Here is a 17,095-nt window from a genome sequence, read left to right on the forward strand (position 1 = left end):
GCAGTGCTTGTGGCGCAGTACTATGTTGTGAAGCTGCAAATGGCGGAAGTGCACGCCATGTCTGGTGAGGCTGGTGATGTTACTCGTCCTCGGATGTAATGGTGAATGCAGCCATCGGGCTCACCATCCTGATGGTGTCAGTTTGAGGGGGTCCGAAAAATTGGTAAACGTGTGAACAGAAGAATTCTGAGTGGAAACTAAGAAATTTTAGTGAAAACACAAAGATCTTCCAGCCAAATGTTTGCCCTGCTGCAATAACTCACCTTTTATCCCCATCAGTCAAACAAGCATTTGAAATTCCAACTGGCTGCTGGCTGAAACACGTCTGGTAGAACATGGAGTGTTTCTCACAGCACAGGAAACACATTGAGGATATTTGAAATTTGGACCCCTCTATCAATGTGCACAAAATTAGGTACTTCAAGTATCTAAATAACTCTCTTAAGTATCATCCCGCCAGCTTTAATTGCCGGTGGGACTTACGCATTTGTGAGGTACACTCGCACCCAGACGTGTCAGTGGCGAACCCGGAAGTCTGCGGGTTGGAGCCGGGTTCTGAACCCGCTTGGGATTTCCCTGATTTTCGGAGTCTCCCTGCTACTTCATTCTAAAATCGGGGCCAATGAAAGGGTTTAGTGGCCAGAGATGTTTCCTATTTTGCATAGGCATTGAATAGATTGAAATTGATGGCAAGCCTGCCACTGCTTCAGATGGTGTCGAAAATAGTAATAAATCTGCATGAGCATAAGTCGAAGACATCTGGGCTCTGCATTTGGTCTGTTACCAGTTCCAGACAAACCTACTGGTATTCATTGGCAGTAGACCAATTGCAAAATTCAGAATTGAGCAACAACAATTTGCATTTATATAGCACCTTTAATGTAGAAAAATATTCCAAGACGCTTCACAGAGGCATAATCAAAACACTGGTGCCGAGCCAAAGAACGGTATATTAAGAGAAGCAAGCATGTAACTCATGCTGGAAAATATTACTTGGGCCAAAAAATAGCTAGACTACTTTTCTGTTAGCTACAAAATTCTGTGCATGTAAAGCAAATCAAGGTATATACAAACAATGCAGCAGCCATCAAACAAACTACAGGAATATGTTTGATCTTGTTGCTGTGTGGCATTTCACTGGCTATACAAAGCTAACTATTTGGAATGGTTGTCTTAATTGCAGACTAACTCACTGGATTGTGACTCTGGGGTCATGAGCTGCTCCACATGTTAGTACGGCTGTTGTTCCTTTGATTACGCTGCGGTGCTCAGGTGGGACTGAGATGAAGGTACGGGCTAGGAGGAATATAAGAAAGTTAGCATCCTTAAGTTATCCATGCTGCACTAACATTTTACTCAGCTCAGCTATTTTAAGACATCAACGATTACCCTTCTTTATAATGTTACCTCATTATGGCAGAGAGGACACCTCCTGATTTGCAGGTTTACTGTAAGGAACATTTTCAGTACTACTTGTAGATTGTTAATACCAGGTATTAATTCAGAATTCTTTGTATTGCACTAACTAGAATGCCATGCTGAGGAAAGGCAATGGCTTTTGGCTAATTTATAGGTAACTGGACAATTTCACATGATATGAGAATTTCAGATGCTTTTCAAAATATAAGTTACAGAACACCTTTGCTGTATTTGCATGTTGATTTAAAGGATCCATTCATCTCAGGGCCACAGTGACTGATTAAGTCAAATTCCATTTTTATTGCACTGAATTTCATGATTTTTACTGGAATTTTGGAAATTTCATTTAACAATTCTGCCCATTTGTAATTAGGTCCACTAGTTCACGATGTCTGAAAAAAATCAAATGTAGTTTTCATTATGTTGGATTAAGGGATTTCTACCATTGGTTTGGAGATCATATTCCATGTTTCTGTCTATCTTTCTGTGAAACCTGCACGATCAGTGGCCTCGATCATCTTCTCTCCCCACTTCTATGTTACCAACAGAGACTGGCAATAGAACAATGCTGTTTAATTTCTCCATCAATAACACTTGTACATTTATGTAATTTCTTACTGCTCTTCATTCTTTTGGTGTAGACCCTGTTCTAAGAGCTTGGCAAAATAACAAAGAGGGCCATGGGAAAAGCCATGATTTTCCCAAATTATGGCAGGTTAGTCCGTGTGCTTTTAAGGACATTAGACTTTCAATGCTACTGTTTAACTTACTTTGAATTATTTTGTACAACAGTCTGCAAAGTAGCTTTGAAGTCCAGAAAAATGAAGCATCTGCCTACTTTAAGGAACTAAAATAACAAATATATTCTATTAGAGAGTGTGTGGCTGCCAAACACAAACCTTGCATATGTGAAAGCTAACTGTAACTTTATAGTGGTACACATTTACTTGTTTGAATGCAAACTAGGGGTTACACATGCTGAAACTACTTTCACTTGTGGCAACCATTTACACAATTACATGCTGATATTGTATAAGATATTAGTAGAACCAACACAAACCCTAGTTACATTTTTCCATGAAAAGTGGTTATTTCTGTTGTCATTATCACTAGAAGTCAAATTTACTGTATGAATTGGGCTGAATGGCCTACTCCGGTTCCTATGTTACTGATGGTTACCTTTTGAAAAAAGCAACTGGGTTACTAAAAATGACACTCTTCCTACCTCCATACCCACCAAAAACTCAACAAAATATCTAATTTAAAATGGCAGTCCGGCTCATTTGACAAACATTCCTCCTGCTCCAGTTGATACCAATCAGTTATTTGGAAATGTAGATTAGCCTAGTGATTACCAAGAAAATTACATTTATCATGCAGCCAGGCCAAGATTGAATCAATAGAAAGGGGTTGAATTTGATACTTCCTGAAAGTGTTGCTGCTTACTAAGCCTTAACTTGTCATAACATGAGCGCAACAGGTTTCATGAAACTTCCCAGCATTATTTTTAGAATGTTTCAGGACATAAGCCATTCCAGTAGATAGTTGTGTTCTATTTTGCAGCATTTTTCTCTACTTCCCTTTTCTTAGGTCTCCATGTTCCACACAACATTGACCTATTAAAATGATTCCTAATGAATGCTCCCTCCTGGAACATTAGTTTCTTTTTCTTTCAGACACTGACCGATCCAGGATTTTGTTCTAATCTAGCAATGCTGCTAGAAATCTGGGGCTGGTAGGAGGTGCGTGAGGTTGGGCCATTCCTGAATCTGTTTCCTTTCCTACAAGGAGGTAAGTGGCTTCCCCATGCCAGCATGTTGGGATACAACATACAGCCTCACCTAAGTTTCATTTTATATTAAACATAAAAAGCTACAATAATAAAGCATACAAGGAAAAGGTAACCTAATAAAGCAAGAGTCAAAAAATGTCTTAAATTTATATTTTAAAATAATAAAACTCAGATACAGTGGACTCTGAAAGAGTTGATGTGATTGGAAGTCTTCAAACTAAACAGAATGTATTATGAGGTTTTTGCTCCCATCCAATAGGTGTTCTGGTCCCCCAAAGTTTGCTTTCTCTCTATGTGACTTTCATTTATCTTTCACTTGTTACTCTCCTTTAATCATGGTGTACAGTGGTGTTCCCCAGGGGTCGGTGCTGGGACCACTGCTTTTCTTGATATATATTAATGACTTGGACTTGGGTATACAGAGCACAATTTCAAAATCTGCAGATGACATGAAACTTGGAAGGGTAGTGAACAGTGAGGAGGACAGCGATAGTCTTCAAGAGGATATAGACAGGCTGGTGGCATGGGCGGACACGTGGCAGATGAAATTTAACGCAGAAAAATGCGAAGTGATACATTTCGGTAGGAAAAACGAGGAGAGGCAATATAAAGTAGAGGGCACAATTCTAAAAGGGGTACAGGATCAGAGAGATTGGCGGGTATATGTGCACAAATCATTGAAAGTGGCAGGGCAGGTTGAGAAAGCAGTTAACAAAGCATAAAGGATCCTGGGCTTTATAAATAGAGACATGGAGTACAAAAGCAAGGGAGTCAAGATGAACCTTTATAAAAAGCTGGTTCGGCCACAACTGGAGTGTTGTGTCCAGTTCTAGGCACCGCACTTTAGGAAAGAAGGCCTTAGAGAGGGTGCAGAAGAGATTTACTAGAATGATTCCAGAGATGAGGGACTTTCATTAAGTGGATAGACTGGAGAAGCTGGGGTTGTTCTCCTCGGAACAGAGAAGGTTGCGAGGAGATTTGATAGAGGTATTCAAAATCATGAAGGGTCTAGACAGAGTAGATAGAAAGAAACTGTTCCCATTGGCAGAAGGGTCAAGAACCAGCGGGGATGGATTTAAGGTGACTGGCAAAAGTACCAAAGGTGACATGAGGAAAAACTTTTTCACACAGCGAGTGGTTAGGATGCACTGCCTGAGGGGGTGGTGGAGACAGATTCAATCATGGCCTTCAAAAGGAACTGGATAAGTACTTGAAAGTAAAAAATTTGCAGGGCTATGGAGATAGGGCGGGGGAGTGGGACTAGCTGGATTGCTCTTGCATAGAGCCGGCACGGACTCGATGGGCTGAATGGCCTCCTTCTGTCCTGTAACCTTTCTATAATTCTATGGCAGTGACTCCTGGCTTTTCCCTCTAGTGCCACCTGTTTGCTTTCTATTTGACTTGCTGCCATGACCATGTACCATCTTTCAACAGATGGTATGCAAGAGAATATTGCCTGCCTGTGTGCCTGCTTCATGGAAAAGGAATCAATCAGTGTTTTTTTGCAAATGTTTAAAATTCTCAATAGACTGTCCCTTCATTTGTTTGATGTGCCTTTGTTTTTTTATTCAAATACCTTAATGTTTAATAATGAACCCTTGATATGGTAATGTTAGTTTTTTTTGTTTCTTTTTATTGTATCATTCTTGTCATTGTAGACAGCAAAATTCTAAATTAATGGTTTAAAAGAAAAGGTAATTTGAAAGACAACGTTACTTAAAATTTTCATATACCATTCTCTGGTTGCTGCATGGTGTGTGTCCAGCGGAATTATAAGAAGTCTCCAGCATACTGCTTCAGGTGACCTTTTCACAAATGATATTATGTGTAGAACTCCCATTCCAGCTACCAGCAACATTGAGCAATCAAAGTACATTAACCCCAAAACACCAACAAGGCATTGTTTCCACGGTACTTTGCTAGTGTAACAGCATTGGTTATTCTGTCTGACACAATGATGAGTAGTAGGTATATCTAATATAATGCAAGTTGTAATTTATTACAGTATTTACATATATACTATTCCTTGAAGTTAGGGCAAAGGTAATTTTAGATATATCCTTCAATCTTAGTAAACTAGACCTCCCTGTAGTAAAAGGAAATTTCAAGCTCTGCTGTAACAGCCAGGCCACTATTTTCAGTTTTCTTGTGGGCAGCAAAAAGTGGCATTGGCAGAGCTCAGATATTAGAAGGGGACGTCAATTAAAAACTGCATAAAACTGAGGGAGATTGCCTTTCAGTAGAGAGTAATTACCTCAAGAGCAAAAAAACAGATCAAATACAAACAAACACAAAAAATGGTGGCAAAGGTAAGTTGCCATATTATAAGTTTGGGTTTGCCATAGAAACCTTCAGGGCCGTCAGTCGCCTCTGCAAGCGGTCTGAGTAGCTTACCTTTACAGGAATTGACTCACTACCCTATATCAACTTATACAATAGTGCAACCCAGGGATTAACCACAAGCATCTGCTTGTGATCTGCATGTGTGTGTCTTTCGCGTGTGTATTTCTTCAATCTGAAGGCGGACTGAGCAAATACTTGTTGAGACGAAGCCAGATAACAATTGTTTAGCTGCTTTATTTCACATTAAGGTGAACATACAGTTGTAATGAACTCAATCAATTCAATCTGTACAATTTACCTTTGTGTAATAATGCAAAATGAAGAACATGCAATGAAATCCTCTCATCTGTAGGTTGTCTTACTTAATTTAAGTAAGTTAGATTCTATTTCCAGCATTTTTAAGCTTTTTGCTTCACTGAAAGTCCTCACGGGATTCTCTTTAACCAGCCTGACTGCTTTTTCAGCCTCCCTGTTTCAAAACACCTGCCTGCGACTCGCCCTTAGCTCTCTCTGTTCGCAGCCAACACAATGGATGTGAGGTGTTTCCAATTGCCAAGACGGTCTAATGAATTGATTATTATTTACAGTGTATGGGGGAGGAACATCAATCCTACCTCATTAGCATCTTAACTATCTATTGTCACAGTCTTTTTTTTAAACTTGTCCGAATACACTAAGCTTTTAAAACTTCACTCCTAAGTGCATAATCTGTTGGTTTCAACGAGGTTCATTTGCATTTTTCATGTCTTCAGTTTTTTTGCTCTCAACCTAAATATCCATCCAACAGCAATTTTATAATGGGTGGTAAGTGGGTGCTATTCCACACTCCTGATGATGCTGGCCACTAATACACATTTGCTACTGGTATTGGGCTTAATGTCAACAGCAGTTTATGCGTTATAGTTGCTAATTAGGCCATTAACAGTGCAAGATGCATGGCCACAATGAGCAATATTTTGCAACTGGGATAAGCACAGTTGGCATAGCAGGTTGGCTCCATAGTCTTCTCAATACATTGATGCAAAACTAACAACCCTTCTTCCATCCTACTGCAGCAGTCTTGAACTCATTATCGCTCTGCAGTTAATCTTCTATGTATTCTCCCTCGTAAGGCCTAGTGCCTTCATGAGATTCACCTCTGTCATCTTTCACCCTCATTGACCTAACTACTAATCCTTGGTCCGATGCTTCATGACATTATCAACGAAAGAAAGTGCCTTTTTTCAGGCATTGCTCCCTTGCCCTTCAAAATTGTCATCTCCCCCCAAAAAGCCCACACTCGATGGCTCAGTCCTCTTCAACTACCATCCCATCTTATAGAATCATAGAAATTTATGGCAAAGAAGGAGACCGTTCAGCCTATCGTGTCTTTGCCAGCCGAAAAAGAGCTATCCAGCCTAATCTCACTTTCCCACTCTTGGTCCGTAGCCCTGTAGGTTACGGCACTTCAAGTGCACCAAGTACTTTTTAAATGTGATGAGGGTTTCTACCTCTACCACCATTTCAGGCAGTGAGTTCCAGATCCCCACCATCCTCTGGGTGAAAAAATTTCTCTTCAGCTCCCTTCTAATCCTTCTACCAATTACTTAAAATCTAAGCCCCCTGGTTATTGACCTCTCTGCTAAGAAAAATAGGTTCCTCCTATCCACTCTATTTAGGCCCCTCATTATTCCAAAGAAAACAACCCCAGCTTATCCAATCTTTCCTCATAGCTAAACTTCTCCAGTCCTGGAAACATTCTCATAAATCTCCTCTGTACCCTCTCTAGTGCAATCACATCTTTCCTGTAATGTGGTGACCAGAACTGTACACAGTACTCTAGCTGTGGCCTAAATAGTGTTTTATACAGTTCTAGTATAACCTCCCTGCTCTTATATTCTATGCCTCGGCTAATAAAGGAAAGTATCCCGTATCTAACCTCTCTTTCCTTCATAAGGATCTGGACACTTTGTGCTCATTTCACCCACCGCTCCATCTTTGAATCCGTTCAGTCTGACTTCTGCGCTACCCACCACCTTAGTCAAAGTCATCAACAATTTATCCTTTGATCATTGTTCCCCAACCTCTCTCTGGACAGGCTGGAAATGGCGGCTCAGCACCGCTCCTCCCCCCTGGGGCTCTTCCAGCACCAACAGGCCCGGCTGCGGCCTCTCCACACAGAGCCGCAAACTACAGCGGGGCTGCTCGGACTCAGCCTTTGGGCTGAGCGGGGAGTCATCTCCCTGTGAGCAGGCTGATGAGAGCAGGAGCTGCGGGACTGTGGAATTGGACAGCAGCTTTTGGCACAATAATCTCCACTGGAAATGGTGGGGAGTGGGTTAGAGCCCAGAACAGGGAGGGAACGGAGAGAGAGAGTGTAGGGGGAGGGAATGGAGAGAGAGAGTGGAGGGGGAGGGAATGGAGAGAGTTTGGAGGGGGAGGGAATGGAGAGAGAGCGTGGAGAGGGAGGGAATGGAGAGAGAGAGAGTGGAGGGGAAGGAATGGAGAGAGGGAGAGTGTAGGGGGAGGGAATGGAGAGAGAGAGTAGGGGGAGGGAATGGAGAGAGAGAATGGAGGGGGAGGGAATGGAGAGAGAGAGAGAGAGAGAGTGGAGGGGGAGGGAATGGAGAGAGAGAGAGAGAGTGTAGGGGGAGGGAATGGAGAGAGAGAGTGGAGGGGGAGGGAATGGAGAGAGAGTGGAGGGGGAGGGAACGGAGAGAGAGAGAGAGAGTGTAGGGGGAGGGAACGGAGAGAGTGTGTAGGGGGAGGGAACGGAGAGAGAGAGAGAGTGTAGGAGGAGGGAACGGAGAGAGAGAGTAGGCAGAGGGAACGGAGAGAGAGAGTGTAGGGGGAGGGATTGGAGAGAGTGTAGAGGGAGGGATTGGAGAGAATGTAGAGGGAGGGAACGGAGAGAGAGAGAGAGTGTAGGAGGAGGGAACGGAGAGAGAGAAAGTGTAGGAGGAGGGAACGGAGAGAGAGAGAGTGTAGGAGGAGGGAACGGAGAGAGAGTGTAGGAGGAGGGAACGGAGAGAGAGTGTAGGAGGAGGGAACGGAGAGAGAGAGTGTAGGAGGAGGGAACGGAGAGAGAGAGTGTAGGAGGAGGGAACGGAGAGAGAGAGTGTAGGAGGAGGGAACAGAGAGAGAGAGTGTAGGAGGAGGGAACGGAGAGAGAGAGTGTAGGAGGAGGGAACGGAGAGAGAGAGTGTAGGAGGAGGGAACAGAGAGAGAGAGTGTAGGAGGAGGGAACGGAGAGTGTAGGAGGAGGGAACGGAGAGTGTAGGAGGAGGGAACGGAGAGAGAGTGTAGGGGGAGGGAATGGAGAGAGAGAGAGAGTGTGTAGGGGGAGGGATTGGAGAGAGAGAGAGTGTAGGGGGAGGGAACGGAGAGTGTGTGTAGGGGGAGGGAACGGAGAGACAGTAGGGGGAGGGAACGGAGAGAGAGAGTGTAGGGGGAGGGAACGGAGAGAGAGACAGTAGGGGGAGGGAACGGAGAGAGAGAGTGTAGGGGGAGGGAACGGAGAGAGAGAGTGTAGGGGGAGGGAACGGAGAGAGAGTGTAGGGGGAGGGAATGGAGAGAGAGAGAGTGTAGGGGGAGGGAACGGAAAGAGAGAGTGTTGGGGGAAGGAACGGAGAGAGAGAGAGGGTAGGGGGAGGGAACGGAGAAAGAGTGAGTGTGTGTAGGGGAGGGATCGGAGAGAGTGTAGGGGGAGGGAACGGAGAGTGTGTGTAGGGGGAGGGAACGGAGAGAGAGACAGTAGGGGGAGGGAACGGAGAGAGAGAGTGTATTGGGAGGGAACGGAGAGAGAGAGTGTAGGGGGAGGGAACGGAGAGAGTGTGTAGAGGGAGGGAACGGAGAGAGAGGGAGTGTAGGGGGAGGGAACGGAGAGAGAGAGTGTAGGGGGAGGGAACGGAGAGAAAGAGAGTGTAGGGGGAGGGAGCGGAGAGAGCGAGAGAGTGTAGGGGGAGGGAGCAGAGAGAGAGAGAGTGTAGGGGGAGGGAACGGAGAGAAAGAAAGTGAGTGTCGGGGGAGGGAACAATTTGCAGGGCTATGGGGAAAAAGCGGGGGAATGGGACTAACTGGATTGCTCATACAAAGAGCAGGCACGGGCTCGATGGGATGAATGGCCTGCTTCTGTACTGTAACCATTCTATGATTACAACCGTGGCACATTATCCTCTGTGTCCTCCTTTACATCTCCATGGCATTCCACACATTTGACCACTCCATTATCTTCCGCGGCACTGCTTTGCATGGTTTCAATCCAATCCTCCCACTGAAGTCAGCAATGACTTTTCCCCCCCTTCTCAATTATACCTGGAGTCCTCTAGCACGCCAGTCCCCCTTTAAAAAAAAGGGTATTAGTAAAAATGAACAATTAGCTGTCGGATTGTTGTAAAAACCCAACTTGTTTATTAATGTCCTTTAGGGAAGGAAACTACCATCCTTACCCGGCCTGGCTTATATGCGATTCCAGTCCAACACAAGCGTGAGTGACTCTGAACTGCCCTCTGAAATGACCAAATAAGTCGCTCAGTTGTATCAAACCGCTACAAAGAATATCAGATGGCAGTTGTTCAACAAGAAACATCAACACCTTCTGAGGGCAAATACCGATTAGCAATAAATGCTGGCCTTCCCAGCAATGCCCACATCCCGAGATTTGAACAAAGAAAAAATCATATATTTTTAAGAGCAACAGCGTACCAAAAATAAAGAGGGTGAAGAGAATCTGTATGAAAATATGCAAATTATGTATTTTTATTATAAAAAGTTCCCCTGATTTGTAAAAATAACATTTAAGACATAGGTAGTTGTTATCTTCAGTGCCTGATGGAGCCTATTTATTTTTCTAGTACTGTTTTTGTGATACAATGAATGGTACCTAAGGATTACCCTGAATTTTGATGGTTCTTTCTTATCATCACTCAAAATACAGCAACCAGAAGTAAACAGGAACATAGCACTGATAAATGCCATACTAAACCAAACAAAATAAATTTGTGCTCAAGGTTGAATCTGCATATACATGATTGCCAATATTAAATCAGGTTTCATGTGATACTAAAGTGCTTGTACAGCTTTTTTTAATGCATATATATTTACACGGGGGGGGGTGGGTGCAGTTCAGCATTAGAGAAGCCCACTAGCAGGAACACTCTGTGTCAGAGTGACTGTACAGCAAACAAACAAAATATTAAGTGTTTTTAAAAATTTTCTCTAGGCACTTCTGTTTGAGACACAGCACTACAATGGCTGTCTGTGATGATTATGTTACTCAGGGTAAGTAAATTCTTTCTTTTCGGAGCTGTGAAACTTATGGATTATAATAGTCCCTTAGCAGCGGGCATCAGCAGTGATCTGAGTGCAGTATGGTGTCTGTCCTATGTCCTAAACTTACAGTAGATATATCACTAATACACTGTTTACATTACAGAACCTCTACTAGCATTTCCGTAATGTCACACCATTCCCTTGTTGACAAAGCTGCCCATTTATATTGCAGTGACTGCAGATTTGGCAACAACAAAACAACGGTGTCTGCAGAAACCTACACAGATGCAGTTGTTCAGAAGTTGTGAATGTGGTCTTGAAACATCTGCATATGTGCGATCAGACAAAGTCCCATTTATGACTTGTTATTCAGACTGTGAGCTCTCCCCATGTTGAGGGAAGGTCAGTGCAAGTCAGCAATGGTAAAAACGGGTTGCAGGCCCATCTGGGTGAGTTGATAGCTCACCAGAGCGAAGACAGTAGACTCCAATGCTACCAGGAGACTCATTTAGCTTTGCTGCTGAGGCACCCTGCAAAAGATTTCGGTGCCTCTATAGTACAGGTCACTTACTTTGCAGGGTTGCTTTTGAGAACGCTTTTGCCATTGGGGGAAATCCTGTCAAGTGAATGAAGCATGAAACAATTCATAGTAGTTTTTGAAAAGGAAGTAAAAGAGGTACTTCTATTTCTATTAATTGCCAGAGCTCCGCAGACCATGAGAAAATATGTAAGTAATTACTAAATCAATTAAATTTTGTTGGGTAAGGATATGAAGGGATATGGAATAAAGGTGGGTAAATGGAGTTGAGGTACAGATCAGGTATGATCTAATTGAATGGTGTAACAGACTCGAAGGGCTGAATGGCCCCTGTTCCTATAAATGTAACTAATATATTTTATAATTTATTTGATGATGTCAAAGGGTTAAAAGAAAATGCATAAGCAGCTATTAAATGAGATTAAGGTATATCTTTACTTACTAATGATGGTCATAGAACATGGGAATTGCTAGATGAAAAAAAGACCACGGCCCATCCAGTTTGCCTTCTATATGTCACATCAGACTTAATTGTAATAGAGGGCAACATGGCAAACTTGTTATCTAAAAGGTTTTGACCCAATGGCACAGTTGGTACTATCTCTTTGGTGGTGTAGTGTTTTAATAATACTAAAAGAAGTGAGTCATAATCATTTTTGGGTGTCAGTTGGCTAGTTGGTAGCACTCTCACCTCAGAAGTCAGGACTTCAGCACATGCAATTAGGCTGACACTCCTGTACAGTACTGACAGAATGCTGCATTGTCAAAGGTACTGTTGTGTAAATAAGACGTTAAACAGCGGCCGATTTGCCTGTTCCTGTGGTTTAGGTGAATGTTAATCATCCCAGGGTACTATTCAAAGAACTGCAGGGAATCCTTCCAGTGTCCCATCCAACATTCCTCTCTCAACCAACCGTAAACAGATCTACTAATCATTCATCCAATTGATGTTTGTGGGATCTGGCTGTGTGTTAACTGGCTGCCACATTTGACTACATAAAAGCAGTCAATCCACTTTTAAGTAATTCACTGTATGTGAGGCACTTTGGAGCATTTCGGAGAGGTGTGATATGGGACTTTATAAATCTGTCTTTCTTTCTATAATTCTACCCTGTAGCTTTAAGACTCAAACCAATTTCAGCTCTTCATTATGATCACAACAGATGCCGAGGGAGTTTACTGATAATGAAACACTCCCACTCCAAAGTTTTACAGCTCTGTAAATAATTTACTTACTCAGTGCTGTGTGATGATCATAGACTGCTGTTTTTTGGTGTTGAATTTTAAATAGCTGAACTGCTGGGAGGCTGCTGAAAGAATTAAGCTGGTCCACCTGCCACTCGCTGACACTTCCTCCCAGCGGGTTCCTCCTGTGACACAACAGCTCCATCAGGGCCAATCAACTCATACCTTGGGGGAAACTGCTTAATGCATTTAGAAAATATACACACCAGGATTTAAAATCAGGAAAACAAAAACAAACAGAACTAAAAGAGATCAAAAGTAACTATGATTTTGTTTTTTCTTAACATCTAATCTTTCAGTCAGTATGACTGATGAGACTGTCTCTTTAAGAGTGCCCCTCTGCTTCAACACTGTTGCAAAATCAACAGCAGATTAAGTGAATAAATATTTGATTGCAGGCACACTGTACTCATTGTTCCTGTACCAAATAAATTATGTATCTTTTTGAAGCTTATAGATAATTTTAGAAATTATATGCAACATTCAACAGAAATAGGTAATGATTGTTTTTTGTAAAGTCACAGTAGATAATCTGGTGCCTCTGTAAGTGAAAACACAAATGCTACTTTTTTTACATAATTTGTATTTGTGATAAAATCATAGCTCCCCTAATAAATTAAATACACTCCTTAATGGTATAATTCCATCCATTTTCAGGCCTCCCTTAACAATTTGCTAGTTTAAAAGATAGATAACCTGCAATCAGAGTTCTTCAGCTAGCTGCTGGGAGATAGAAGTACTGGGCCAGGGTTATTTGCTGGCTGATATTTTCTCCTTCCATATAACAGTGGTTTTCAAACTTTTCTGTGTGAGAGACCAAGTGTAAATACTGACACACTCCTAGGGTCCCCGTCCTGAATGCTGAAAGGTATTGTCAGCCACCCAAAGCAAAACAGTGCTAACGTTGTAGAAAACAATGTTTTATTAGCGTACATGCCAGTATGTCAAGAAAATACTGGCTTTGGTGCCATGGTTGAGATCAGGCACTCACCATCGGAGAAAGCTTGGGTTTACCACTCCATGGCAGGTGTATTGCAACACCAACATGATAAACCCCTTCTTTTTAATGTAATTTTGAAAGCTACACAATTTAAATATGAATGCAGGTCCATCTGACCTAATGAGACAATACAACAAATGTACATTTTATTACTTGTCACAGTGTGCAAGAGTGTTAATTAGTGAGAAGCTACAGCACTTCTATTTTATGAGCTAAAATGATGTATGTGAGCGTATGCAGATTTTCTGCAAGTTTCATGTGAATCTTACATATATACTCGTGGCTTTTAAAATGAAGTAATTCTAATTTAAAATAATTATATTTCTTTTCCAATTAAAATGCATCTTAGAGTCATACAGCTCTTTAATGGGAACCAACTGCTGAACATTTCTACTTCATTAGTTTAAAAGTTGACTTGGGTAAATAAATAATTAACAAGGATACAAATGTCAATTATTGATATACATGCTAAGCATAATTGTTTAAACAGAATGTAATTGAATTAAAATTAGTTACTTAAATGATTTAGGAGAGTTTTGGATAGTTGAGTACTTTGTACATGACCTAACTTTATGGGCCCTGACATTCTGCAGGGGTTCTTCCAGTCTCCTGTCGTAACTGGACATGTGGCAGAACAAGTCGATGAAGCTGTTAAAAAAGCACACGGGATCTTTGGCTTTATAAATAAGAGGCATGGAGTACAAAATCAAGGAAGTTATGCTAAACCTTTATAAATCACTGGTTAGGCCTTAGCTGGAGTATTGTGTCCAATTCTGGGCACCACACTTTAGGCAGAATGTCAAAGGCATGGAGATTGTGCAGAGGAGATTTAACAGAATGAAATCAGGGCTGAGGGGCTTCAGTTATGTGGAGAGACTTGAGAGGCTGGGATTGCTTTCCTTAGAACAGAAAAGGTTAAGAGGAGATTTAATAATAGTGTTCAAAATTATGAGGAGTAAATAAGGAGAAACTGGCAGGAAGGTCAATAATTAGAGGACACAGATTTAAAATAAATAACAAAGGAGCCAGAAAGGAGATGAGGAGAATTTTTTTTTTGCAGCGAGTTGTTCTGATCTGGAATGCACTGCCTGAAAGGGCGGTGGAAGCAGGTTCAATAGTACCTTTCAAAAGGGAATTGGATAAATACTAGAAAAGCAAAATTTTGCAGGGCTCATTCTGTGCTGTATGATTCTATGAACTCTGGTGGGAGATTGGCAGAACCCCTAGGGAAATGGCATAAACGGCTGTTTTCAACCATTGATGCTGTTTTTCAGGGGGTTCCGCCGGCCTCCTGTCGGAATTACAGCGGGAGATGGTGGAACCTCCACGGAATTTCAGATCCATGATTTTTTAAACTTGTCTGATATATGACTGCTATCAATTGATAAAACCAGTTGCAGGATGAAAACATGAAGAAGACAACAAAAAATAAAGAACATTTTTGGGGGGAAAAAAGCATAGGGGATCCTAAGTTTTATAAAAAGGGGCATAGAGTGAAGAGGTAATGCTAAAGCTATAGAAATCATTGGTTAATCCACAGTTAGAACACTGCGTTCAGTTTATGGCACCCTACATTAGGAAGGGTGTCACAGAGAAGAGATTCACCCGATGAGATCAGAGTTGGGATGCTTTAGTTATAAGGAAAGACTAGAGAAACTGGGGGTTGCAGAGGGCTGGAAATATTTTTGTAGGGCCAGGAGAAGCATTCTGATACTGTTTAGTCGGCCAGTCAGTTTAATCTCGGTGGTGGGGAAACTTTTAGAAACGATAATCCAGAATTAGCAGTCACTTGGATAATTGGGAAAGCTAGCATGGATTTGTTAAAGGCAAGTCGTGTTTAACTAACTTGACAAGAGTTTTTTGATGAGGTAACAGAAAAGGTAGATGAGGGCAATGCAGTTGATGTGGTGTATATTGTCTTTCAAGAGGCGTCTGGTAAAGTGCCGCATAATAGGCTTGTCATCAAGATTGAAGCCCATAGAATAAAAGGGGCAGTAGCAGCACGGGTACAGAATTGGCTAGGTAACAGGAAACAGAGAGTAGTGGTGAACGGTTGTTTTTTGGACTGGAGTGGGGTGGACAATGGTGTTCCACAGGGGTCGGTACTAGGACCACAGCTTTTCTTGATATATATTAATGACTTGAACTTGGGTGTACAGGGCACAATTTCGAAATCTGCAGATGAGACAAGACTTGGAAGGGTAGTGAACAGTGAAGAGGATAATGATAGACTTCAAGAGGATATAGGCAGGCTGTTGGCATGGGCGGACACGTGGCAGAGGAAATTTAACGCAGAAAAATGCGAGGTGATACATTTCGGTAGGAAGAATGAGGAGAGGCAATATAAATTAAAGGGCACAATTCTAAAAGGGGTACAGGAACAGAGCGATCTGGGGGTATAAGTGCACAGATCGTTGAAGGTGGCAGGGTAGGTTGAGAAAGCTGTTAAAAAAGCATACAGGATCCTGGGCTTTATAAATAGAGGCATAGAATACAAAAGCAAAGAAGTCATGATAAACCTTTATAAAACACTGGTTCGGCCACAGCTGGACTATTGTGTCCAGTTCTGGGCACCGCACTTTAGGAAAGATGTGAAGGCCTTAGAGAGGGTACAGAAGAGATTTACTAGAATGATTCCAGGGATGTGGGACATTAGTTACGAGGACAGACTGGGGAAGCTGCAGTTGTTCTCCTTGGAACAGAGACGGTTGCGAGGAGATTTGATAGAGGTATTCAAAATCATGAAGGGTCTCGACAGAGTAGATAGAGAGAAACTGTTCCCACTGGCAGAATGGTCAAGAACCATAGGACACAGATTTAAGGTGATTGGCAAAAGAACCAAAGGTGACATGAGGAAAAACTCTTTTGCACAGCGAGTTGGGGGGCGGTGGTGGAGGCAGATTCAATCATGGCCTTCAAAAGGGAACAGGATAGGTACTTGAAAGGAAAAACACTGCAGGGCTACAGGGATAGGGCAGGGGTGTGGGACTAGCTGGACTGCTCTTGCATAGAGCCGGCACGGACTCGATGGGCCAAATGGTATAACCTTTCTATGGTCCTATTAAGCCATTTCCTTGATTTTCTAATCTCTCCACAGCTTTTAAAACTGATTGGATGGACTCAAACAGTAACTGAAAACTCCATTTCTGATGACATCCCAAGGAGCAATGAACTGATGTCCGGTTATATGTTAAGAGCATGTACAATATTCAGTCGGTCAGAATACTGTATTTTCACTGTGACCAGACCCAGAATAACAGATAGCTGAGAATGAGTTACAAGCCTTCACTTCATCAAAGAGGTTTCGATGCCTTTCAGAAAATATTCATCAGATAAAAGCATGCAGCGTATATGTAGAAAATTATATTACAAAAAGTACAGAACTATTGGAATAAAAATATTAAAAGATAACAACGTGAGAGTTCATTCAATTTTGGTACTTTCCAACTATTCTTTTTGACCAGCTGGGCGTCTCCAAACCAAGCTACCGAAAAATCCACACAAGTAG

General features: G+C 42.2%; 1 protein-coding gene across 1 annotated transcript in view; it reads right to left on the reverse strand.

Moving 5' to 3' along the window:
* sdk1a (sidekick cell adhesion molecule 1a) overlaps positions 1-17,095 on the reverse strand; it is a 682,245-nt gene that overhangs the window by 175,248 nt on the left and 489,902 nt on the right. The window contains exon 12 of the mRNA XM_068002895.1: positions 1,194-1,296. Coding sequence (XP_067858996.1) covers positions 1,194-1,296 — 103 coding nt within the window. The remainder of the gene's footprint in view (positions 1-1,193; positions 1,297-17,095) is intronic.

This window comes from Heptranchias perlo, chromosome 22, assembly GCF_035084215.1.
Source record: "Heptranchias perlo isolate sHepPer1 chromosome 22, sHepPer1.hap1, whole genome shotgun sequence".
Lineage (NCBI taxonomy): Eukaryota > Metazoa > Chordata > Chondrichthyes > Hexanchiformes > Hexanchidae > Heptranchias > Heptranchias perlo.